Genomic DNA, 27,575 nt, shown 5'->3' with positions numbered 1-27,575 from the left:
AAATGATTCTGTGAAATCTCATTTTCAACTGGGTGACCTTGTTCAAACTCTCTCTCCCTCAGCAATTGGACCCTCTAGGTTTCCATTTCACCAGCCCTGAGGAAAATGTGACACACGAGGGCTGATCCTGAACGTCTATTGCAAGGCTGATTAGCCTTTCCCAGCACTGAAGCTTCATCTGCCTTTGTGTTGCAACATCACCCTGCTCAGTTATGTTCCTTGCAGTTCTTATTTCACTGGCAATTTTTGCCAGCTCACTATTCATCAACACTTCCAAACCATAAATAAAGTTTGATAAGAATCAGTCCTAATACAGAATCTTGTAGGATCTTGCAATCTTTTGCCAGGTTGAAAATTGCATATTCACCTTCTTGCTTTCTACCTCTCAGTTATTTAGACGTTAGAATTTAATCTCTGACTGCACAACCACCCAGCCTCCTTACCAGCCTCTGTGCCGCAGCTCTCTGAAAGTCCAGTTCCTCTCATTCAGCCATACTTTCATCAATGTGCATGCAAAACCTCAAGAGGCACAAATAACCTTGTTGATTTCTGCACAGGTATTTTAGGAGGTGGAGGAGGAAAAAGAACTGCTGTGGAGCAGAACAATTCTGCTTGCAGGGCTCCAGGCCTGATTTCAAAAGTGAAAAAATACATCAAAATGCTTCAACAAATGAGCATGGCTAGCAGAAAAAAGCCAGAAGAGGACTCCTGGGATCCAGGGACTATTGACACATGATTCTCCTGTTTTTGGCTGGGACAGAGTTAACTCTCTTCTTAGTAGCTGGTACAGTGCTGTGTTTTGGATTTAGTGTGAGAATAATGTTGATAACATGCTGATAGATCATAGAATCGTTTAGGTTGGAAAAGACCTTTAAGATCGAGTCCAACCATTAACCTAACACTGCCAAGTCCACCACTAAACCATGTCCCCAAGTGCCACATCTACATGTCTTTTAAATACCTCCAGGGATGGTGACTCAACCACTTCCCTGGGCAGCCTGTTCCAATGCTTGATAACTCTTTCGGTGAAGAAATTTTTCCTAATATCCATGCTAAACCTCCCCTGGCACAACTTGAGGCCATTTCCTCTTGTCCTATCACTTGTTACTTGGGAAAAGAGACCGACACCCACCTTGCTACAACCTCCTTTCAGGTAGTTGTAGAGAGCGATAAGGTCTCCCCTCAGCCTCCTTTTCTCCAGGCTAAACAACCCCAGTTCCCTCAGCCGCTCCTCATAGGACTTGCTCTCTAGACCCTTCACCAGCTTTGCTGCTCTTCTTTGGACACTCTCCAGCACCTCAATGCCTTTCTTGTAGTGAGGGGCCCAAAACTGAACACAGTATTCGAGGGGCGGCCTCACCAGTGCCGAGTACAAAGGGACAATCACTTCCCTAGTCCTGCTGGCCACACTATTTCTGATACAAGCCAGGATGCTATTGGCCTTCTTGGCCACCTGGGCACACTGCTGGCTCATATTCAGCTGGCTGTCAACCAACACCCCCAGGTCCTTTTCCACCAGGCAGCTTTCCAGCCACTCTTCCCCAAGCCTGTAGCGTTGCATGGGGTTGTTGTGACCCAAGTGCAGGACCTGGAACTTAGCCTTGTTGAATCTCATACAATTGGCCTCAGCCCATCGATCCAGCCTGTCCAGATCCCTCTGTAGAGCCTTCCTACCCTCAAGCAGATCAACACTCCCGCCCAACTTGGTGTCGTCTGCAAACTTACTGAGGGTGCACTCGATCCCCTCATCCAGATCATTGATAAAGATATTAAACAGAACTGGCCCCAATACTGAGCCCTGGGGAACACCGCTTGTGACCGGCCGCCAACTGGATTTAACTCCATTCACCACAACTCTTTGGGCCTGGCCATCCAGCCAGTCTTTTACCCAGCAAAGAGTATGCCCATCCAAGCCATGAGCAGCCAGTTTCTCCAGGAGAATGCTGTGGGAAACGGTGTCAAAGGCTTCACTAAAGTCCAGGTAAACAACATCCACAGCCTTTCCCTCAGCCACTAAGCAGGTCACCTTGTCATAGAAGGAGATCAGGTTAGTCAAGCAGGACCTGCCTTTCATAAACCCATGCTGACTGGGCCTGATCACCTGGTGATCATTCTGTACATGCCGTGTGATGGCACTCAAGATGATCTGCTCCATAACCTTCCCTGGCACCGAGGTCAGGCTGACAGGCCTGTAGTTCCCTGGATCCTCCTTCCGGCCCTTCTTGTAGATGGGCATCACATTTGCTAACCTCCAGTCAACTGGGACCTCCCTGGTTAGCCAGGACTGCTGGTAAATGATGGAAAGTGGCTTGGTGAGCACTTCCACCTTGGGTGGATCCCATCCAGCCCCATGGACTTGTGTGTGTCTAAGAGGTGTAGCAGGTCGCTAACCATTTCCCCTTGGATTATGGGGGCTTCATTCTGCTCCCCGTCCCTGTCTTCCAGCTCAGGGGGCTGGGTACCTGGAGAACAACTGGTCTTACTATTAAAGACTGAGGCAAAGAAGACATTAAGTACCTCAGCCTTTTCCTCATCCTTTGTCACTATGTTTCCCCCCGCATCCAATAAAGGATGGAGATTCTCCTTAGCCCTCCTTTTGTTACTAATGTATTTATAGAAAGATTTTTTATTGTCTTTTATGGCAGTAGCCAGATTAAGTTCTAGTCGGGCTTTGGCCCTTCTAATTTTCTCCCTGCATAACCTCATGACATCCTTGTAGTCCTCCTGAGTTGCCTGCCCCTTCTTCCAAAGTTCATAAACTCTCCTTTTTTTCCTGAGTTCCAGCCAAAGCTCTCTGGTCAGCCAGGCCAGTCTTCTTCCCTGCCGGCTCGTCTTTCAGCACATGGGGATGGCCTGCTCCTGCACCTTTAAGATTTCCTTCTTGAAGAATGTCCAGCCTTCCTGGACTCCTTTGCCCTTCAGGACTGCCTCCCAAGGGACTCTGTCAACCAGGCTCCTAAACAGGCCAAAGTCTGCCCTCTGGAAGTCCAAGGTAGCAGTTCTGCTAACTCCCCTCCTTACTTGTACAAGAATTGAAAACTCTATCATTTTGTGATCACTATGCCCAAGACGGCCTCCAACCATCACATCACCCACAAGTCCTCCTCTTTTCGCAAACAACAGGTCCAGCAGGGTGCCTTCCCTAGTTGGCTCACTCACCAGCTGTGTCAGGAACTTATCTTCCACACACTCCAGGAACCTCCTGGACTGTTTCCTCTCCGCTGTATTGTATTGTATTTCCAGCAGACATCTGGTAAGTTGAAGTCCCCCACGAGAACAAGGGCTAGCAATCGTGAGACTTCTCCCAGCTGCTTATAGAATATTTCGTCTGCCTCTTCATCCTGGTTGGGTGGTCTATAACAGACTCCCACCATGATATCTGCCTTGTTGGCCTTCCCCCTGATTCTTACCCATAAACACTCAACCCTATCGTCACCATCATTAAGCTCTAGACAGTCAAAACACTCCCTAACATACAGGGCTACCCCACCGCCTCTCCTTCCTTGACTATCCCTTCTGAAGAGTTTATAGCCATCCATTGCAGCACTCCAGTTGTGCGAGTCATCCCACCATGTTTCCGTGATGGCAACTATGGCATAGTTTTCCAGCTGCACAATGGCATCCAGCTCCTCCTGCTTGTTGCCCATGCTGTGTGCATTGGTGTAGATGTACTTCAGTTGGGCTATTGATCCTGCCACCTTTTTAGGGGGGGGAGAAGCCCTAATTCCTACCTGACCGTTCTCAGGTGCTTCTGTGGTTTCTAACACATCAACAACCCTTGCGTCTTTGCTGCCGCATGGATCTCCATCCCCTATCTCCACTGAGATGGCAGACCAAAGGACCTCGCTAGCACACCGTCCCTCAAACATTGGCATGCTGCCTCTAGGCTTATCTCTAGTGAGCCTGGTTTTATCTCTTTCCCCCTTCAAATCTAGTTTAAAGCTCTTTCGATGAGCCCTGCTAACTCTTGTGCAAAGATCCTTTTCCCCCTTTGAGAAAGGTGTACCCCATCTATCGCTAGCAGGACTGGTGTCGTATAGACCGACCTGTGATCAAAAAACCCAAAATTCTGCCAGTGACACCAGTCTCAAAGCCAGGTATTGATCAGCTGGGTCTTCCTGTTTCTTCCCTCATCATTCCCTGCAACTGGAAGGATAGAGGAGAACACTACTTGTGCTCCTGATCCCTTAACCAGTCGTCCCAAGGCCCTGAAGTCTCTCTTGATTGCCCTCAGAATTCTTGTTGCAACTTCATCGCTGCCTACATGAAAAATCAATAATGGATAATAATCCGAGGGCCGTACCAAGGTAGGAAGTTTCCTCATCACATCTTTAACCTGAGCCCCAGGGAGGCAGCAGACTTCCCTAAGAAGTGGGTCCGGTCTGCATATTGGGCCTTCTGTTCCCCTCAGGAGAGAGTCTCCTATGACAATGACCCGTCTTTTTTTCTTAATGGAAGTGGTTTTGACACAGGGCGTAGGCCGACTTAACCTTGGCGACATTTCCAACCTAGATGAACCATCGTCCTCGTTATTGTTCAGTTCCACTTGCAGAACCTCATATCTATTATGCAAGGGCACCTGGGAATGTGGGGTAGTCACGGAGGAGATCCACCTGCTATGCCGGGCAGGAACTTGTCGCTATTGCTCCCTATCCCTTAAGTCACCGCATTCAGCCAGGTGGAGAGAGGACAGGGAATCCTCTGTATCATGTGTCCTGTCTGCCTGATGGGCCTGTCCCAGGGAAGGTAGGGTGCAATTCCAGTAGTCTATCTCTCTCTCGCACTCCCTGATACTCCTCAACCTACTCACCTCCTCTCGGAGTTCTGCCACTAAGTTGAGGAGTTCCTCTACCTGGGTGCACCTCCCACAGGTGTGCTCACTACTGCCGGCCGGAGAGTAGGGCACACCATGCAGCCTGACACCTGGGTGCAGTGTGTTCCTGTCGGAGCTCTGTCTGGGAAGCTGCATCAGTCGTGGCAGATGCAGAACTTCAAGTGGCCATGGCTTTCTGCTGGGTGGATACCATTGCTCCCTGGTTCAGCTAGCAGAGCTACAGTGCCCTTCCTGCGTGCCCTTCTGTGCGAACTGATGCGCCACACCCTGTTTGCCCGCCCTGTTAACTGCCCTGACATGCCCTTGCTGACTGTTGTGGTTTAACCCCAGCCAGCAACTAAGCACCACGCAGCCGCTCGCTCGCTCACTCCCCCACCCAGTGGGATGGGGAGAGAATCGGAAAAAAAAAACCAAACCCAACTCGTGGGTTGAGATAAAGACAGTTTAATAGGAGACAAAGGAAGAAAAATAATGATAATAATGATAATAAAATGACAAAAATAATACTAAAAGAATTAGAATATACAAAACAAGTGATTCACAATGCAATTGCTCACCACTTGCCGACCAATGCCCAGTTAGTTCCCGAGCAGTGATCTGCCCCTCCCAGCCAACTCCCCCAGTTTATATACTGGGCATGATGTCATATGGTATGGAATATCCCTTTGGCCAGTTTGGGACAGCTGTCCTGGCTGTGTCCCCTCCCAGCTTCTTGTGCCCCTCCAGCCTTCTTGCTGGCTGGCCATGAGAAGCTGAAAAATCCTTGACTTAGTATAAACACTACTTAGCAACAACTAAAAACATCAGTGTGTTATCAACATTCTTTTCCTACTAAATCCAAAACACTGCACTATACCAGCTACTAGGAAGAAAATTAACTCTATCCCAGCCAAAACCAGGACACTGACGTGCCACGCCCTGTTTGCCCACCCTGTTAACTGCCACACCACGCCATGCCCTGTTTGCCCACCCTGGTCGCTAGCGCTCCCTAGGGGCTTCTTTCATACGTGTGGGGGCTTGGCCGCCGTTGCTCCTGGCCCCGCCCAGATCTCGTCAGCTGCTGTCGCGTGAGCTGTGGGCTCTTGGTGGCTCTCTCGGGTCCCCCTGAGGTTTCCCCGGTTCAGGAAACCCCCCCTGTGCACCACGCTAGAGCACTCCGCTGCAGATAGTGCCGGCACCAGAGTTGCTCGCCTCAGCGACTGAGTGTTAGTTTCAGTTACATCGTGTTTAAATCTCCCACTATTGCTCCTGACCCCGCCCAGGTCTTGTCAGCTGCTGAAGTGACAGCTTGACTTCAAAATCTGTTGGTATTTTAAGAATCTAAAAAAAGAAATCTAAAAAAAGAAATACAACATTAAACCTTAGGCCAACTAAAATATTTTTGCCAACCCACCATTTTTCCCTTCTTCAGAAAGAGAATGAAAAAGTCAATTACTTGCATAGCTCCAGCACAGGAAACATGCTTTGCCACCTGCCGACAGCCACTGCTGACTTTTGTATAGTCACTTTTAAGGGGCATACTTTAGTTACATTTATGTATTGGTGGTAGAATTTGCTTGTTTGCAGCAAATTCACTTTTGCTCCTTTTCACTTCTTTTTAGACCCCTTTCTGGAAACTGATGTAATCACCCATTTTGTGTAAAACTGAAAAAGTTATTCCTTCATGATCAATATTTTTAAGCAAGTAGTATGCAACAGTCAGTGCAGTAGCATGCACTCAGCCTAACAAAATGGTACCTAGTCAGCGTGGAGAACAGAGGATGTAACATTTTTAAGCACTCCTTATGTATCCCAAATAAATTTTTGAAGTGGGTTGACTCCAATTAATTTGATTTCATTTTCCCCAAGAGTCAGCAAAGTCTGATATGAACAAGCTATTGTACCTTATGAAAAGTTTCTACAGAACCAGTCAAATCTGATTATCTGATTAGTCATCATTATTAATCATAACTAGCAGTAAGACAGAAATTGTGAACATTTTACAATTAGCAATTAATCATTTATTTTTTGAAGCAGCAGCGTGATGGACTTGGCAGTGTTAGGTTAACAGTTGGACTCGATCTTAAAGGTCTTTTCCAACCTAAACGATTCTATGATTCTATCACCTGAACAGGCACTACACAAGTTTTTCCCCACCATCTCTGAATAAGTTTTTCTACTATTTTAAGCTGAAATTTCTCCACTTTCTCAGTATTAGACTGCTGCTGAGCACAGATGGACACTTGTTTTGCATTGTGCTGACAGTGGTTGTCATATAAGCAGTTATGGTGATGATAATTATTTTCATTTATAGTCCAAGCCTCAGAGTAAAATCTTCCAAGATGAAAAGCTAAACATTTAGTGACAAATTTAACTTATTCCCTAATGCATACGAAAATGAATACACTTATTCAGAGGCATTACTCAGAAAAGTTAATCACAATGTTATCATGCCGTTATTAGCCAAAAGTATGTCCATCATTCCTGACAGAGTCTGTGCCAACATTAGTTACCATGCACTAAAATAAATTGCAGTTAACACTCCACCATGTGAGGTGACCTGACCGCAAGATGCTGCACAAGGTCCTGTGCATGTCTGTACAGCGCTAGGGGGCTTGGCCATGCTGCATAAATGCAGAGCGCAGCCTTTTGGCCGGGGCTGGACTACGGTACATAGGACCTCCCTCTGTCTGAAACGTCAGGGAGCACCACGCCGTGCTGCACAAGTGATTTTACCAAACCGTGATACAGAAGTATTGCTTCCTGACCTGAAGTTGTTCTGTACGCCATGCAGTGATGCCGTGCAGTGTCGAAGCTAGTGAGGCTGACCAGATCTGTGCTAGTTTTACACTGAGCCAAGCTGAGAGTCTCTACAAATTAACTATGCAACAAATGCAATTTCAGTCAAATGACATCAGATTCTGGTAACTGTTTGTAGTTCACAGCTGGAAGTGACCATTAGCACACCGAGTCCCTTCCCTTGCAAGTACCAAACATCACCAGCCAAAACTCTTAATTGTGAATATTGATGTTGGTGGATGATTGAGGAAATGACATGCACATAACATACAGACAAATTGTAACAATTCTAACAAACCTCCCTAGGCCAAGGTAAGAAGCAGGAAACAATGGGTTATCAAACAACTTCTGCAGACAGATGCTGCTGGCTAGGTATAGGGGAGGTTTTGCATTCAGAGGTGTGAGAACCCTAGCAGCCTCTGCCACTGAAGCCAAAGGAAAAGCAGGGAACTTCAGGCTGCTTCTGCAAATGGAAGGAAGGTTTTAAAAAACAATTACTCCCCAAAAGGGCAGTAAAGAAAAAGGCTCAGATTTTTAAAAGCATCTGGTTATCTGGTAAGATTATCAAAAGCCTTTAGGTCTTTAAACAGCTAATCACCTCTGGAAAAAAAAAACCACAAACAAACCTGTCCTAATAGCTTAATCATCCCTTAGTGAAGCAAACAAAGTTCACTTCAACTCTGAAGGTGGAAGATCAGAACTTAAAAGGAAAATCTCAAAATGCAAAAGAGCCTTCCCCCACCCCCCCAAGTTATGAAAGACAAAGGCACATAGAAAGGAGCAGCTTTATCCTGTCATTCCTACAGTTGTCCAGGTAACTAATAAATAATTAAAACTCAAAGCAAGCCTCACATTTGCAGGTAATTATTTGAATTGTGACAGTCTGGGCTCAAACTTTTCAGTAACAATTCTGAAGTATCCTGATGATATGCCTTTGATGAAAAAAGCAAAGAATTGAGGTACAAAATAACAGCAATTTTAAGTCCAGGTACAGCCAAGAATTAATTGGAATTAATTACTTGTTTACCTCTGGCAAGTTTCTCTGTATTATGACAGCTAAAAGTGAGTGTTACAAGCAAAAAGCAGGTGTGGATCCCTCAGGGACGAGGCACAACACTCAGCGAGTGAAAGCTTTGGCTTTACTGAAAGCGTAACGTTACCACGGTGGGAGCCCAGGACACCGACGTTAGTCAAAATGGGGACCCGATGCAGCAGAGCCCTGCTCGGGGGTGAAGCTCAAGGGAAAACACCACAGAGGAGGATAATAAAACTTGAGCTGATTAACATATCATACATATGCAATGTCTTGTTTTGCTCATTAGCAAACTCGCTGATGTAATGCAGGTGCTGTTGTCCAAATTCCGAGATCCGCAGCTGGCTGCCACTTGGCGCCTGTGCAAGGGTATGTGCAGATGGGGGGAAGTGAACTATCCTGGGTTACCGTGACAATGAGATAAAACGTGCTTGGGACTCTACATACTCAGATGGGAAGAAGCGAACTATCCCAGGTTACCGTAACAAGATAAGACGTGCTTGGGACTCTACATACTCGGATGGGGGAGGAGAGCTATCCTAGGTTACCGTAACAAAGTCTTCTTGTGCCCTACAGTGAGATAGAAGGAACTCAAGAAAAAAATAAATTTTTCATAATAGAAATAAAGAAATTGGTGATAAAAATGAAAACCCACATCTTCAGATAGAGATATACATTGACATTCTCTAACACTTCTTCAAATACAATTTAAGCATTACAATCTAAGTTTCTTTTTCTCCGAGACAATTCAAATGGGAATTATCTTTCTCTCATGAAGGAATATTTCTGCTCACAGTCTTACTGCTTTCCTAACTCTTTCTGCTTGTATGGTTGAATGTACAGTCAAGAAATGGTAATAGGAAGGGGAGAAAATTATAGGTATACAATATCAAGACAAGCAGCTACTGATACTGAATTATATTGCTGGATTAGTAGACACTCCATTAATATATATTACTAAGTTCCTTCAGAACTCTCAGTTTATGACATAGTACCATTTTTTTGTACCATCACTGGCTTTTTGGTTCACAAACCTATCTGAGACAGCATATACCATGTTAGGAATCATGGAAGTGTTACTTTGATGATAAAACCCTAAGTACATTATTAAAAACAACAAAGCGTTACCAAAGTTAGTTTAATAGCAACAACAGAAACTTAGGATGGAAAACAGTTTTTCTCTGTAATGGTAATGGAAAGTAATGGAAATACTAACAGTGTGAGGGTTAACTCATGCAAAAAAGATTTTAGTCAATCTTAAAGCAAATAAGAAAATTCAAGACAAGAGCTGTAGTGACTTACCCTAAGTGTCATTCCTTATAGATTCAATAAGGTCAGTACAGGAGGGCATCATTCTCTAAGTTACAGGTAGTGTTTTACATACTGTAGTAATGGCATACAAATTAAGTCAGTCGGAAGTGAGGTATCTTTCTAAAGTTTAATTGACACTTTCCCATTCGCCTTTTTGGAAGCATCAGAATTTGTAATGCAGTTTTACAGCTCACAGGGAACACAGGACTCCTCAGTTACGTGCTGCGCACAGACATCTATAGAGAAATCGTACTGTGCATTTTGATACCCCACTTAAAAAGTCTGCCACCATAGGAGAACTAGAAAAAAATTAGGTTTCTCCTTGTTCCCCTTCCCCTCAGCATTTTTTCTCTCTCAAGGAATAGAGGGAATGGAAAAACACTGCCTTTGAATCACCAACTATCTTCAAGATTTCTCCATCATTTTTCTTAAGTCTACTATCCTTGCTACATCCTACAGGGTCTGCTCTAAAAATCAAATGTACTCAGTAGATTTGTGATGTCCTTAATCTTATGAAAAGGACACTACTCAACAATGCTAAATATATCATAGAACCCACTCTTACTAAGACTGATAGCTTAAATACCTACAGTACACTCAAACCCTATCAGCTTGAAAGAGAATTCACATTTTGTAGTTTTTTAATTTGAAAGGAAAAAGTGGTGTTCAACTTCTTAAGCCTGGGAATCTTAGAAATACACCAGTTTATGTGCACATACAATGTTTAACAAAATTCAATTAAAAACTGTTTACTGCTGAAACAGTTCCCTACTTAAGCAGCTGCTGAAAAATGCTGTCACTAGCAATTAAGTATAAGGCAGAGAAATTAAGATGTTACCATTGCATAAAAAAAAAAAAAATCTCCAAAATCAGCTTCCACTTCTCAATGTGGAATCAAAAAAATCTTCCTTTTTCTATTAACAGCAGAGGAAGCAAAAAAATTAATAAACATATTTCCTCATGCAATCTATCATTCTTTATACACAGAAAAATCACACACACTCATGAAACAAATTTGTAAACTCTAGCCAGGAGTCAATTTACATTTATTCTTTCAACCTTACAGCAAGAGGAAAAAAAAAACAACAAAAAACATTCTGCTCTTTATTTTTTAACACAGGTTATTTTCAGCTTTCATTAGGCTCTTCCATACAAGAGGGAAGGCTAGAGTTTTTTCATATTTTTTTGAAAGGGAAATTGGACATACAAAATCTTGTTTATGCTCATTTAGAAGCCTTGTAAAAATTCTTGTAGCTGTGCAACTATTTCTGTATCCACTGTTTCCATAAGTGCATGAAAACCTTGTTCTCCCAGTAATTCCTGCTGTGCCTTTAGCTTCTCATAGATGAACTGCTGCAATGACACAGTGTGTACAGGGTCCTTCAGTGCAAGCTGTGGAAAACATGTAAGAGAAAAAAATATAATAATGCACTAAAAAAATACTCTGCGACTTACTCATCTCTTTTATAACCTCAGCCCAAGAAAGAAATCTTCTGCTTTTCTTTGTACTTAATTGAGAAACAAGAGGAAAAACTCCTGTAAAGCAAAGAACAAATTAATTATCATCAAACACAAATGTCAGTTTAAAACTATTTGAAACAGTCTCAAATCATGGACCCAGTCTGTTGTAAGATTTCACCCTTCTATAAGATAAAACAATTTCAAAGCTGCTTTGTTAATTACTGCTGAATGAGTTTCCCATAACTTCTAAGAAACACATCAGATGTTACCATGATAAGCACTTTAGAGATGGCATGAACTATGGTCAGTTAGATTTTATTAGTAAGGAAACAAAACAAAAATAATTGAACTGGTTTAGATTTATATGACAAACAACAGCTAAAATAAATTGTCCATATACGTAAAGAATAAACACACTTTTGGGCAGGGAGGGAAAGAGTATTGCTCTCTATTTTCCACATATTAACTGCTTAAAAGCAGTTTTTGCTTAAAAGCAAAAAGAGGTAAATGAAAGGCCTACATTGACAGAGGGCCTATTTATAATTTTAAAATCAGAAGAGAGGTATGGACAGGCTAAGGACATGGATAGTTACGCAGCATTTGTCTTTCAGCCCACCAGGCTGGATGAAGGGGGATGGGAGGTAAGGACACCTGGAGCTTGCAGCATCATAAAGAAGGAGGATGTTGAAATAAACATGAAATTACTGCAGACCCATGATAATCTGCTCATCTTAGTATCAAAACTAAACAACACTACTATTTATGCTGGAAGGTCAGGAAACAAAATATAATGCTAGATCTCAAAGCCCACTGAAATAGGAGACACTTCTGAGTTTGTAATACCCTGCTATACTGCTATTTCCAAATAAGTGAGGCATGTTAAACTTGCACAACTGCTCTTTCTTTATTCCCTCATTCTTATTTCATACAATTTATGGCATAAGTTTGCTGCATTATTACAGCATTATCTTATCAGCCACCATGTAAAAATCCAAAGTGAAAAGTACAGAGGATTTTCCTGTAGACAATGGATACAGCTGATCCCATTAAATTTCAGTAACATGTACATTTTTTGATCAAATTCCCTTGTTGAGTTGAATCAGAACTAGGAAATAAGGCATTTAATTCTTCTCTGATCAGAAGCTATGGGATACAATTAGTATCACATGGAATTTATATCAAATGGGAATGCAATATAGGAAGTATGCTTATTTAATAAACTACCTGGCCTGACAAATGAATTTGAACATAGACACATCATCAATAAGAGCATAGATGGGCTACTGCCTGAACCAGAGCATTCATTTTTTTGTAGCAGTAGTAAGCTTAGGTCATTCTCACCAAATGAGCTGCGTTATTTTTCTAACATTCGTGGATGAATTTTCTAATAAAAAGTTTCTTCAAAGAAAAAAATAATATTGCACATTCATAACTAATTTATACATGCCATAATGATGCATACTTTGAGATAAAAAACTACAATAAAACATGAAGAGAATCCTTTCCATTTTGGCATGATACAAAAAAAGTAATATTTGAATTTTAATACGGAGTAAAAGACTTTAAACCTTAAGAATATTTATTTATTTATTAAACAATATTATTCACAAAATGGGGGAAAACTGATTGAAACAACCACATAAATATAAGACAAAGAAAGAGTAAAACATCCAAAAACATTGTAATTACCACAAAAGATAAGTTAAAGTCTTATTTCTTATGAACAACTCCAGTGAATAAGCAGGGTGCTTCTTAGCATATTCCATCAGTGCCTGCAAGTTCTTCTTTCTTATTATGGTCACCTCACTGTTGTGGTTTAACCCCAGTCAGCAGCCAAACACCACGCAGCCGCTCCCTCACTCCCCCCCTGCTCCCAGTGGGATGGGAAGGAGAATTGGGAAAGAAGGCAGAACTTGTGGGTTGAGATAAGAACAGTTTAATAACTAAAGTAAAATATAATACTAACAATAATAATAATGAAATATAATAATAATAATAATAATAATAATAATAATAATGAAAAGGAATATAACAAAAAAAAGGGGGGGGGGGGGGGGAAGGAAAAGAAACCCAGTGATGCACAATGCAATTGCTCACCACCCGCTGACCGATGCCAGAGCAGCGATCCGCCCCTCCCGGCCAACTCCCCCCTGTTTATATACTGGGCATGACGTTCCATGGTATGGAATATCCCTTTGGCTAGTTCAGGTCAGCTGCCCCAGCTATGCTCCCTCCCAGCTTCTTGCACACCTGCTTGCTGGCAGAGCATGGGAAACTGAAAAGTCCTTGGCTGAAGATAAGCGCTACTTAGCAACAACTAAAACATCAGAGTGTTATCAACATCATTCTCACACTGAATCCAAAACACAGCACTGCACCAGCTACTAAGAAGAGAGTTAACTCTGTCCCAGACTAAACCAGGACACTCACCTTTCATACTGTAAATCTCAATCATTCCCTCAGTATTCCTAATATTGGCTTCTTAGCCTTTGATCCTTCACCATTTTCTAATATCCAGCTATTTTACATTTCAAAGGTAAGATATGATCTTTTTATTACTGATTCCTAACATTACACTCTTTTGAAAAGGGGACTAATTGCAATAATAATTTAGTATTCTATAGTAATTCTTCTCAGTATATGCAATCTGGTCTCTAAAACATAAACAGACTTTTCAAATTGAAATACTCTAACAATTTCTAAACCACAGCTACTGTAATCAAGATTTGCCAATGTTAGTGATATCCTTTTGTAACAGTGTTAGCACAATCTACAGGGTAAAAAAAAGATCATCTTGCCAAGCAAAGAAACTACCAGTTTCTGAACAATTTGCATTTCTTAACCGATGATTGTAATTTGGGACATATAACACATTTCTAATTAGTTAGTTTCAGTAATTTCATAGCTCTAAACAGTCATGTATAAAATGAATGTAGGGAATTTCGCACAGAAAAACAGATATTAAAATTGCCATAGACAAGTTTTCTCATACTTGTGACCCTGATACAGCAGCATGCATGACAAAGTCACCTTGGGAAACACCTCCAAAAAGCCATTCTTCAACAACCTTTTTACCCACAAACCAATTAATCTACATATTTAGTTAACTGTATGACTTATGTGACCCTACTATAAACCCTTGTTTAAGTTAAAGTACTCAGTATTAGAAAGGGAAGTCAGAACGATTTGCCTTAAAAATATCAAGTTCAAGTATTTTTTCTTTCTACTCTACCAAGACAAATTAATCTAATTAGTAATTTCATATTACAAAGTTTATTCCCCTGATATCTAAAAAAGAAAAAAAGAAAATAAAAGGAAACAGACTTCAAGTCAATGGTAAACAAACCTCTCATTTCTTATATGTCAATGTTCACTAATAAGCCTCAACTTTAAGTCCAAATTTTTTCCTAATTTTAACAAGCTACTAGAATACAACTATGCATGTAATGCTGTTCTAGCATCTGAACGGTGGTTTTCAAATTCTGAACAGAAGTGCTGTATTGTTTTGAAAATAAAGGATTTGAATCCTTGCTTATTTGCAAAGCTTGCTGGAACTTCAAGACTGAGCTATCTCTAGCATCTCTTATAATAATAATTATAGATCTGCTCTCTAGCATCTCTTAGAGGTGCTAACCCTCTAGCACCTGCCTCATGACAGGTGACGATGGGTTTCCAAATAATCCTCTGAATCATCTCTGCAATACTACTGAAAAGTAATCCTGAAAAAATAACCAAAGTGAAGAAGATGACAAAACTTAATATATTACAGAATTCAAAGTTAATCTTTTTTATTCCTAACTTAGCTGCTAGATTTGCACAATGCAGAGAGTTATAGAAACAGGCTACCGTATGCACTACAACACTGATACATAATTACACTGATATCAGAAGTATTCTAATTCCACATTTTCTTTTTCATAAAACTTCAGTGAAGTTAGTCAACTTTATATGTAGTCTTTCCATTAGATAGGAAAGTAACTGAAACATTTCTGATGCATATTTACCAACATATGTTCTATCAGGACAAGTGAGAAATTGTACAAAACTCTGTTTAGTTTATTGCAACAAGCATAAACCCATCCCTCACAGTTCAAAGCAGCAGCACTGTAAGCCAGTAGGGACTTTTGTAATACGATTAATGCTTGCTGCTAGAAGCAGCATCCAGTATCTCTAAGCCAAATGGGACTTAGAGTCTTCAGACTTAATTAAGGCGTCAATACACTGAGTTGATTTCATTCAGATAGTCATGTGTCCTGGTTTTGGCTGGGACAGAGTTAACTCTCTTCTTAGTAGCTGGTACAGTGCTGGGTTTTGGATTTAGTGTGAGAATGATGTTGATAACACTCTGAGGTTTTAGTTGTTGCTAAGTAGCGCTTATCTTCAGCCAAGGACTTTTCAGTTTCCCATGCTCTGCCAGCAAGCAGGTGTGCAAGAAGCTGGGAGGGAGCATAGCCGGGGCAGCTGACCTGAACTAGCCAAAGGGGTATTCCATACCATGGAATGTCATGCCCAGTATATAAACAGGGGGGAGTTGGCCGGGAGGGGTGGATCGCTGCTCGGGCATCAGTCAGCAGGTGGTGAGCAATTGCATTGTGCATCACTGGGGTTTTTTCTTTTTTTTTCCTCTTCTTTTTTTTGTTATATTCCTTTTCATTACTATTATTATTATATTTCATTATTATTATTGTTAGTATTATATTTTACTTTAGTTATTAAACCGTTCTTATCTCAACCCACGAGTTTTACCTTTTTTCCCAATTCTCCTCCCCATCCCACCGGGAGCGGGGGGGAGTGAGGGAGCGGCTGTGTGGTGCTTGGCTGCTGACTGGGGTTAAACCACGACATCATGTCAAAAATATTTCGAATAAATTAAAAAGTTTCCTGCAACAATAATAAATTTGCTTTCCTTTCACTCTACATTTTTGGAACTTGCATTCAGAACTAACAAAAAAATGAAATAGCTTGGTATAATTAGTTTGTCGACAATATTAGACAATCAGCTGCAGTCTTAGCTGAATAAGCAAGCAAAATCATCATTTTGGAAGAACAGTAAGCACTGTTCTTTATTCGCTGTATTTTCGTTATGACAAAATTAAAATAGTATCTGGTTTAAGAGAAGACCCTTAAGATGTTGTCAGACTATTCTATTTGTTTTCTGGAGGAAAAATCATCCTCTTGAAAATTGAGTCTCCAGCTTGCTAAGCGCTGAGCATCCAACATCGTTCTAGCACAGAACACAACCATATCAGTATTAACACTGGCTACATAGTCTGTAAACACTGGGTGGTCAGGGACCATCTTTTTGAATGTAAGTATGTATGCTGAATTCCTAGCTGTGTGGCCAGAGTTTTTTTGATTGAAATGCTCCTGATTCTGAGAAGAGCAAACCACACATTTTCCAGTTAAAAAAACCAAACCAAAACAAACCACCCCAAACAAAACAAACCACCAAAACCAAACAAACTAGAAAATTCCAACAGTTCCTTAGCCAAAACAGCTAAACACAGAAAACAGAAGCTTGGCGTTACTGAAATATGCTTTAAGCTGTTCAGTGAAAACTTGATTCGACTAGCTTTTGAATCTAGTTACTTTACAAATTGATCTTGAACCTGGACACAGGTTGGGGCTGGACTGAAGAAACAAATCTTCTACCTCACTGGTTGTAAAAAGCAGTTTGAAGGAGAAAAGCAGTACAGAGGTTTTAGAGAACAACCATTTCCCATTCCTCCAAACTCCACTCGCCAGCATCGATGGCATTCTGCAGAATTATCAGTTGTTTGAAACCAGTATTTGTTAGGTGGAACTCTTTCCTCAACATCTTTAGACAACACTACTGTCAAAAATCACACTGTTTCCAATATACAATTATATATTATTCCATACTAAAACAGTGATCTAATCATGACAAACAATAATACAAGCCAGTGGAATGGCATTAGAATGCAAGAACAGGCAATAAAAGTCTAATAAAACTCAAAAAAAGTGTGTTGGTGATATCTGAATTAAATTGTTGAAAAGATTTCCAGACCTTGAGATATTCTCTTCAGTTTAAGTATGGATACTTTGATACTAAAGAGGGAGCAAGAATGCACAAAATTATACATATTTACCATGATGGTTAGTACCTTGTGACTGTGATGCTCTGGGAAAGACTGGAAAAATCATTTAAAGAGGGAATGTATACTTTAGTTTTAACAGTGATCTAAGATTATAAAATGGAGCCAGACAATACGAAAGGCTCCTAATATCAAAGCTTTTTAACAGATTCCATTGGGACTTGGATTACATCTGTGGCTAATTTGTAGATTAAGTGTATAGGGAGAAATTATACCCCAAACAACTCAGTAAAAGTATTGCTTTTAGTAAACCACAATCATTCAGTTCCATGTTTTGCATTTACTCAATGTCAAGCAGTTCAGAGACTATTTTATTCTACAGCATTTGTACACTGCAGTTTTCTGTGTGAGGAACCCGTTTCCCTGAAGTCTTACAAAAATAAAGTAAATTATGAAACATTCACAGATTAGGTCAGACAAAAATAGCACAATTGCATGGTATCTAATCCAGATATATTAATCTAAATCTATGCTCCTTATTGAGAGTTCTTTACATTAGAAAAAGGTTCTATGCAAGCACATAGATCAATAGCTGTTCAGGTAAAACACATAATCCAATATAATATTGTTTTAAATATGAGAAATTTGGCCTGCCATGACATTTTGGTAAGCTTTAGCCCCTGCATTTTTCAATAAACTCTTTTTATAGTGTCTTAGTATTATAATGTCCAGATTTTGTGAACATATGATGTTTATTTTGGCAACATTTTCCAAGACTCAAAGGAATACAGAAGCATAAGCACTGTGGCGGCAAAGATTGTCATCAAAGCATTTTCCTTTTTCATTCAAGAGATAAATTTTCCAAGAACAATAGATGAACCAAATTCCAAGGGAAAGAATTTAGTCTGACACAAGTGAATCACATAATCGGTTCTATAATTGAATAATAGATCTAAAACTTACCTTTTTTTTCCTTTTGTCTTGTTCTGTGGGAGGTTCTTCATCTTCTGTTACTTTGGGCTCTTCAAAATGAGACATCAACATGCAGCTAAGAATGGGAATAAGAATAGTTTTAACATACACTATCATTAAAAATTATTTTAAAGCACTTCTAAAAACACAGGACAGATATGAGGGAGTTTGATGAAAATCAGGCAATCTCTGTTAGCAAGTCTTTTTTTTTTTTCCTGAGGACAGTGAATCTAAAGCAGCATTCTGTATCCTATTGATATGAAAACCAAAGTGGCACATATGCAAAACTAGCAAAGATTTCTCATTACATTCATGGTTTTTTCCGTGAGATCTTTAACAAGAGGATCTGAAAACTCATATGGTCACTGCTATTGGTTCTAGACACTAAAATCTGCAAGACACTGAACACTAAATGTTTAGGTGGACAGAAATGAGTTAGCTTCTGCAGTCATTTATTTAAAGGGTTTTTTTCTAGGCAGATAAAACAAGGCTTTTAAACTTATTTTTTTGTTTTGCTCCACCCCCAACTGATAGGTAACAATATGCACAAGTAAGAGTAATATTTTAATTATTATTTTTGTGGTAAGTATATGTCCTGGTTTCGGCTGGAATAGAGTTATTTTTCTTCTTAGTAGCTGGTATAGTGCTGTGTTTTGGACTTAGTGTGAGAATATTGTTGATAACACTCTGATGTTTTAGTTGTTGCTAAGTAGCGCTTATCTTAAGCCAAGGACTTTTCAGTTTCCCATGCTCTGCCAGCAAGCAGGTGTACAAGAAGCTGGGAGGGAGCATAGCCGGGGCAGCTGAACCAAACTAGCCAAAGGGATATTCCATACCATGGAACATCATGCCCAGTATATAAACTGGGGGGAGTTAGCTGGGAGGGGTGGATCGCTGCTCGGGTGTTGGTCAGCGGGTGGTGAGCAATTGCATTGTGCATCACTTGTCTTTTCTTGGGTGTTATTTCTTTTTTTTGTTATATTCCTTTTCATTACAATTATTATATTATTATTCTTAGTTAGTAGTGTATTTTATTTTACTTTAGTTATTAAACTGTTCTTATCTCAACCCATGAGTTTTACTTTTTTTTTCCTCCTCCTCCCATCCCACTAGGAGGGGGGAGGGGGAAGCGGCTGCGTGGTGCTTAGTTGCTGGCTGGGGTTAAACCACGACAGTATAAAAAGAGAAACTATGAAAAAAACTAGTTTAAATGCCAGAGTTTTTTCTGTCTCTTGAAATAGTTTGAATGGACTTTATAAAGACATTGGTGAAATCTATCCTATAGCAAACATGCTTTCCATTCACCTTGCATTCTCTACGTTGGAAGAATGCACAAATATTCTATCACTTTAGCAAATTTTTCCTAGAAAATCTGCTTTAAAACACAAAAGGATGTAAAATCACTCAGGTGACAGCAACTTGCCACTGTGCATTAGCTATGTTTTATGGCAGGAAGACACAATCCACATATTACAAAGTGCCAGGACAGATGCACATTATCGCTCATTTTCAGCTCTATACTAGTGTGCATTTTTAATTGCTGCATTTAGCTACAGGAACATTTCACCTGCTAGTGAAGTTGAATAACTTGCTTTAAAGGATACTAAAAAAAGTTGTGATTTTATGTGAAAACGTTCAGATTTACTCTGTTCATATATTCAGTTCTCTATTAACAGGTGTTTAGAGCTGAATGAAACACTTGCTAAATAGCATGGCAGAAGAGTCAAACGTTAACACAGAAGCCATTTCCAACAAAGAGATTAGTTATTTCAAAACACTACAGCAAATCTTATGTCTCCTCATAAATGGCATGATTTCTTGCAACTCAGTTTAAAGAAAAAGGAGACAAAAATATGTCAATTGCCAAAACATACAAAATGAAATGAAATTTTTCAGACCTCAATAAATTTTAAGTACCACAAAAAGTAATTCAAAAAACTAAAGGAGGAGGGAATAAAAAATAAAAAATAAAAAAAGAGAAGCAAGATGATAAAATTGGGAAATATGTAAATATTGGTGAGACAAGACTAGAGCAATGGAATGCTCCTCTTTCCAGAAAATCTGAGGTCCGTAAAGCTTTCTTGTAATTATCATTACAATGCAAAACATAAATGCTAGGAAACCTGGCTGAGTGTAATCCCTTTGTATTGTAAGCCAGGGCACTGTGTAATCATTTTCATAACCTGATCAAAATTCCATCTAAAAACTGGCAAGACCTTTATCTCTGCGTTTGTATTTGGAAAAGCTCTTCTAGAATCTCATTGCTCTAACTACAACAGTTTCTTCAAATTTCCAGTTTAAACGTATTCATGGTCAGCTTACACTTAAGCCAATGCTGTCATTTAATTTGTACAGTTTTCCTTGTGTGTGTTTACCCCCTCTTCATCCTTTATAGGCTGCAGTTCTATATTGCTTCAGCCTTGATTTTCCTATGCTAAACATGCATGTTGTTTTAGTCTCCACACTAAGGTAATTAGATATTATGATAATCAGTGGAGTACACAATTTTTTTCTGAACCAGTTCAGGCTTAAATTCATTCTTCTTCAACCTGGAGAGCCAGAATAGCACATATGACTCCAGATGAGTGCTCTCACTTTATTTACTTTCAGATGATGTTGGAATGTATAACACAAATGTCAGAATCTTTTGAACAGCCCATTCAGTATCCATCAACAGAAATATGTCCTTGGTTCAGTGTGTCTATATCTTATAAAGCAAAAACAATGTCCAGAATTTGGAAAAGTACAGTGACAAGTTCTACAAGCCTTCATGCTTAAAATATGAAATGAACTAGGACAAAGTTTTATTTATTTCTCTGTGAGAACTCTTTTCAACAAGTGCTGGCAAAGCAACATGTTTACAAATAGAAGGGACTCTATAATGTTGTTTCTGATAGTAAATAAAACACAGTGCCAAAGCACATTTCCAGACTTGTGAGTTAAATCTTCTATACTGATAAATAGTTAGGAAAAAAAAAAAAAATGTACCTTTGCAAGCAATTCTTGGGCATAGTTCAGGTTTAGCATTAGTGTGGACCATTCTCAGCACACACTTGTGTGCAGACCACCTGTTTAGGAGGAGAACTTAATAGCTTGCATGCAGACTGTTCTGTGCCAGCTGGCTTCAGTGCCAGCAAACATCCCCTTAAGCAATTAATTAATTAGTCCAGATACAGTCTGTTCCATCACCAGGTAATTATCTGAAAGTTAGAAAATGTTTGATTCTTAGCACCCAGTAAATACTGTTATTAGAATATATTATGTCTGTAGGGACATCCTGCAGAGCACCTGTTTTTTCTGCCTTACAACTCTCCATCATTCTAAAACTATGTAATCATTACAGAGAAAAAACAACATTAAGATCTCTGTCCAAAAAAACTACTTATTATTCAGTGCTTTTTTACTTCTCCAGCTTTGATGCAATACCACCAATAACCTGGGAGTCAGTAGGAGACAAACGAGTGTGGTTCTGGGTGGCAGTACACTCTGAGCACCCTGACACCCACCACCCCTCCCTGCCATAAATGAACCCTTGCTCCTGGCTCTGGAAACAGCCTTTTGAGGTATGCCCTGTAGCAGCAGGTGTGTTAAGTGGAACAATTGAAGGGGGAGAATTGTTCTTGTGGAATAGGTTTCCAAGTTCTCCAGGCCGTGAAGTACTGTACACTAGGTACACTCAATGAAGCCGAGGCATTTAGGAAAAAATCTTGGTTAAACTCCAGATGACATATTCAAAGAAACTCTGAGCTACCACCTATCAACTTATAAGCCTGTTGAATTGCAATTTTAGATATAAAATAGTCAAGTGAGCAAAAAGCAAAGCTAAGCATATGAACATTTTAAGACCTCATTTAGTAGATAACTTAATAAACAATATAAAAAGTTATACTGATTGTCATTTTAAGCACTCCCTTCCCCCATTACAATTATTTTTCTTAAGACCAAGAATTTCCTGTCTTCCTAAAACCTCCACTATTGTGAAAACAGAACTCTTATGAGCATGTCTCAACCACCTACAGATTTTTCCAATCAAAAGACTACATATATAACAGTACTACTACTGTCAAACACACAAAAATTAATTAGATTTTCCACTTACTCTTTGTATGTTCCTGTTTCAGTATCTTCAGTCATAACATCATGCAGCCCTTCCACCGAAATGTTGATGATACCACAAAATTGATCTTGGATAACACTGGAAAAGAACAAAATTTATCTTGGATAACAATGGAAAAGAACAGGAAAGTGACTTAGCTAAAGGAACTAAACAGGAAGTTTGATCAATAACTGTAGAGCACATTTACTAAGCAGTATTTGCATTGCTTACTGCTTAGCTGAGCAGGCTATCAAGCAGCTAATTCAATTTTTTTTTTAATTACACAAATGCCTTAAAGTTTTCAGAAATATGCAAGAAACATTAACTTTGAAAGTGTTTTTTCTTTAATAGAATGAAACCTTATGTGCCGCTGTTGAAAACATAGAAATAATTGCAAATTGAATAAAAGAAAAAATACATTAGCACAGGCCTCAAGAACTGAGTGGGGAAGGCATGCTCCTGCGAGTAGGGAGGTCAGGGTATTGCCTTCTATTGCTGTCCTGGTTTTGGCTGGGACAGAGTTAATTTTCTTCTTAGTAGCTGGTACAGTGCTGTGTTTTGGATTTAGTGTGAGAACAAAGTTGATAACACACTGATGTTTTAGTTGTTGCTGAGTAGCACTTAAGGACTTTTCAGTTTCCCATGCTCTGCCAGCAAGCAGGTGTGCAAGAAGCTGGGAGGGAGCAGAGCCGGGGCAGCTGACCTGAACTAGCCAAAGGGGTATTGCATACCATGGAACGTCATGCCCAGTATATAAACAGGGGGGAGTTGGCTGGGAGGGGTGGATCGCTGCTCGGGCATCGGTCAGTGGGTGGTGAGCAATTGCATTGTGCATCACTGGTGGGGTTTTTTTTCCCCTTTTTTTCCCCTCTTCTTTTTCTTTTGTTATATTCCTTTTCATTACTATTATTATTATTATATTTCATTATTCTTATTGTTAGTATTATATTTTACTTTAGTTATTAAACCATTCTTATCTCAACCCATGAGTTTTACCTTTTTTCCCAATTCTCCTCCCCATCCCACTGGGAGTGGGGGGGAAGTGAGGGAGCAGCTGTGTGGTGCTTAGATGCTGGCTAGAGTTAAACCGTGACACTAAGTTAGATATAACTTTTAGAATAAAGCATACCTATTTGTAACAGTACTATTGCTTTATCTATAAATCCTTTATCTTCCATCTGGAATCCAAAATGTTTTATTAAATCAATAGCAACAGTTATACTGTTCTATCTCTGTCTGCAGAGTGTATTGGGTTTGCGTGGCAAGGTTTTGGTAGTGGGGGGGGCTACAGGGGTGGCTTCTGTGAGAAGATGTCAGAAGCTTCCCCTATGTAAGATAGAGCCAATGCCAGTCGGCTCCAAGATGGACCCGCTGCTGGCCAAGGCTGAGCCAATCAGTGACGGTGGTAGCGCCTCTGGGATAACATATTTAAGAAGGGGGGGGGAAAAACCTGTACAGCAGCAATTGCGGCTAGAGAGTGGAATGAGAATATGTGAGAGAAACAGCCCTGCAGGCACCAAGGTCAGTGAAGAAGGAGGGGGAGGAGGTGCTCCAGGTGCCAGAGCAGAGATTCCCCTGCAGCCCGTGGTGAAGACCATGGTGAGGCAGGCTGTCCCCCTGCAGCCCATGGAGGTCCACGGTGGAGCAGATATCCACCTGCAGCCCATGGAGGACCCCATGCCAGAGCAGGTGGATGTGCCCTGAAGGAGGCTGTGACCCTGTGGGAAGCCCACGCTGAAGCAGGCTCCTGGCAGGGCCTGTGGACCCATGGAGAGAGGAGCCCACACTGGAGCAGGTTTGCTGGCAGGACTTGTGACCCCATGGAAAGGACCCACGCTGGAGCACTTCCTGAAGAACTGCAGCCCGTGGGAAGGACTCACATTGGAGAAGTTCGTGGAGGACTGTCTCCTGTGGGAGGGACCCCATGCTGGAGCAGGGGAAGAGAGAGAGGAAGGAGGGAGCAGCAGAGACAACGTGTGATGAACTGACCGCAACCCCATTCCCTGTCCCCCTGCACCTCTCAGGGGGAGGAGTTAGAGAAGCCAGGAGTGAAGTTGAGCCCGGGAAGAAGGGAATGTTTTAAGATTTGGTTTTATTTCTCATTATCCTGCTCTGATTTGATTGGTAATAAATTAAATTAATTTCCCCAAGTCGAATCTGTTTTGCCCGTGACAGTAATTAGTGAGTGATCTCCCTGTCCTTATCTCGACCCATGAGCCTTTCATTATGTTTTCTCTCCCCTGTCCAGCTGAGGAGGGGGAGTGATAGAGCAGTGGTGGGCACCTGGCATCCAGCCAAGGTCAACCCACCACACAGAGCAAAACTGCTCCTAATACAAAGACACTCCAGTAGCACAGCAGAGAGGGAGAACACGGGAGGTCTGGAGGGCAGAGCCTGGATACACTGCCATGGTGCCTCCTGCACTCTGTCAAAGCACACCCCGCTAGCAATCCCAGAGAAGCCTAGGAAATCTTAGAGATGAGAACTGCATGACGTGGCACAAAACTGCTGTGTACTCTAAGTTATATTTCATACTTGATCCAGGCACTTAAGACTCACTTTAGGCCACTTTTTTGAAGTCAGCTTATCCAGACAGGCCTATGTACGTTCTAAAAGTCACACCTTCAGTCCATGGCTTTAGTTTACTTCAGAATCCCCTGTGCAGATAAACACTTAGTGCAAACATGTGCGCAATAAATATCCCTCTCACTTAAGTACCTGAGATTACATCCTCAGTTTATCCATCACAGGGACTAAATACCTGCAATGTCCAGTCACATTAAAGGGGGAAATGGGAAACAACAAAATGAGATGGAAAGTTAGAGATTAAGCCTACAAATAGCAATGTAACTTATAAAATCACGATATATACTATAATGAGATCTTCCACTCAGCAAAACAAAGATGACAATGCCCATCAACAGCCATAGTCAAGGAAGAGACACTACAAAAGAATCAAGTCACTTTGCCTACAATGATCTCACAGAAGAAGCACGAGTTCATGTAAGGGGCAATGTATCATCCAAATATCTTTGCCTATAATAATCCAAGCTGAAATGCACGAAGCACATGAGCAAAAGAAGCAAAATAGACAAGGACACACTTTTGAAGAGGCTTTCTTCCAAATTCTGCCAAAAGAAACTTACATTTCTAAAGCTTTCAAAAACTATTTTTAACCATATAACTGGGTTTTTATGTTTGAAATCTGTAAAATGCACAATATCAACAGAAATTTTCCTTTAATTTTTCAACTTGAGCTGACCAAAATTACCTAGAGTTGGGATGGAGGGGAATGTTTAAAAAAAAAAAAAGACAAAAATTAACAATCTTCAATTCTATCAGAGTCAATACAATATCTAAAGTAAGTATCTCTTACAATATCTAAAGTAAGAAATCAGCAGAACCTGTAAAATTGGTCCATGGGCCAACTTTAGACAAAGCCTGTATCAGTTACAACCCAGAATTTGAACTGCATTTGGTTCTTCATTCTGAGACCATTAAACCAATAGGAAAACTAATTGTTCTTTAGAATGAATTATTTATTTTCACATTTTAATTTTAACAACGATTCCTTGTCAATACAAGCATGAAGTCTGAGCAACAGCAATTTGTCAAATTCTGCATAAAATGACAGGTCAAAGTAATTAAAAGAACATACAAGCACTGCACCAAGTGCTGCCTTTCCAAACCACCTCTATTTTCTCACTGATCCATGTTAGATTAAAGCCAATATAATTCTGGTTATGAATATTAGCTAGCATAAAATAGTCATCCAACTCAATTTATGTATAGCAGAAAAACATGCAACAAGTTCAAAAACAGGTTCTAAAGTTATCCATCTTTAAAATTTATTAAAGCCAATTTTTGAAGAGGGATTTCATTCTCATAATCACTACAAAATTATGTTAAAGCTCACACAATGGAGGAAAACCAATTTTTAGCACTGCAATTATTCTTTTGAGCTTATATGAGTGAAACTATCTGTTTCCCTCCCACTGTGTATTTATCAAGTACCTCTTCTTGCAGGTCCTTTCTTCTTTCTTCTTTTATTCTCCACAGGTGGGCTATGATACAACTTTCTTGTTTTGTTTTCAAATACCTACTCGCCTTCTGCTCACATCATTCTCCAGATACAACCTCGGGTCAAAGTTATTCAGCTGCTAACCTACTGCTTGGGTAGCATATACATCAACATTTAATCTCATTTCACCTAGCTACATCTAGTAAGACCTGCTACAGACACCTTATTAACTTATCAGACCTCAAAACCCTTTTTTGTTTTTCTCATTATCATCCAGATTATCTCAAAATTTCTGATTATCTCAAATATTGCAGACTCCTCCTAGTATTTCATATTCCTGCCTAGGTAAAAAATCTTGATTTGCTGCTTCAGTTACTGAAAATTTCTCTGTTCCACAGAGTGCTACTCCACTCTCTCATAATAGCAACATTGATTGTTACAAAGGGGAGACACAGGCACAGAAATTGTAATACCAAATTAATAACCCAGCAAAAACATTCCTGTTTAATAAACCCACAGTACTAAACATTTATATATGCAAACATACATCACAATCTATTTCAAAATTATGAAGCTGTCATTGTAACTTATTTTCCTTTTTATTCTTGGCATTTATTATTTTTGATTAAATTATCAAGCAGGTTTTGCAACATGCTGATAAACAGTAAGTAGTAAAATTATTTTACCCATTGAGGATAAGAAAATAAATGTCTCCCTTTTATAAATCTTATTTGGCTTTAAACTCTAGTAAAATAATATAACAGAAAGCTCATATGAAACTAAGAGCTCATTTTGAGAAATTGTTAAGAGTAAATTTCTCACCTAGTAGTAAATAATTATTGCACCAATGAACTGCATTTGTCATGCAAACTGACAAGAAAAAAAAAAGTTTTCTACAGAGTGAGCAGTAAGCCTGTGAACAAAACAATAACATAAAAAAGGTTGGCCATCAATGAAATCCACAGATGTGATATGCTGAGGAAAAACTATATTTATAGCTTTAGCCTCTACTA

At 40.1% G+C, this 27,575-nt stretch overlaps 1 protein-coding gene across 1 annotated transcript in view; it reads right to left on the bottom strand.

Annotated features, from left to right (window-relative positions):
- Nucleotides 1-10,976: 10,976 nt before the first annotated feature.
- LOC127029104 (importin-11-like) overlaps nucleotides 10,977-27,575 on the bottom strand; it is a 106,198-nt gene continuing 89,599 nt past the window's right edge. Inside the window, exons 30-32 of the mRNA XM_050914746.1 lie at nucleotides 22,545-22,640; nucleotides 18,437-18,521; nucleotides 10,977-11,348 (exon numbers count right to left, since the gene is read on the bottom strand). Of these exons, the coding sequence (XP_050770703.1) occupies nucleotides 11,184-11,348; nucleotides 18,437-18,521; nucleotides 22,545-22,640 (346 nt within the window). The 3' untranslated portion in view covers nucleotides 10,977-11,183. The remainder of the gene's footprint in view (nucleotides 11,349-18,436; nucleotides 18,522-22,544; nucleotides 22,641-27,575) is intronic.

Source organism: Gymnogyps californianus, unplaced genomic scaffold (assembly GCF_018139145.2).
Source record: "Gymnogyps californianus isolate 813 unplaced genomic scaffold, ASM1813914v2 HiC_scaffold_72, whole genome shotgun sequence".
NCBI lineage: Eukaryota > Metazoa > Chordata > Aves > Accipitriformes > Cathartidae > Gymnogyps > Gymnogyps californianus.
Note: the sequence above shows the minus strand (reverse complement) of the source record. Positions and strands in the feature narration are given on the sequence as shown.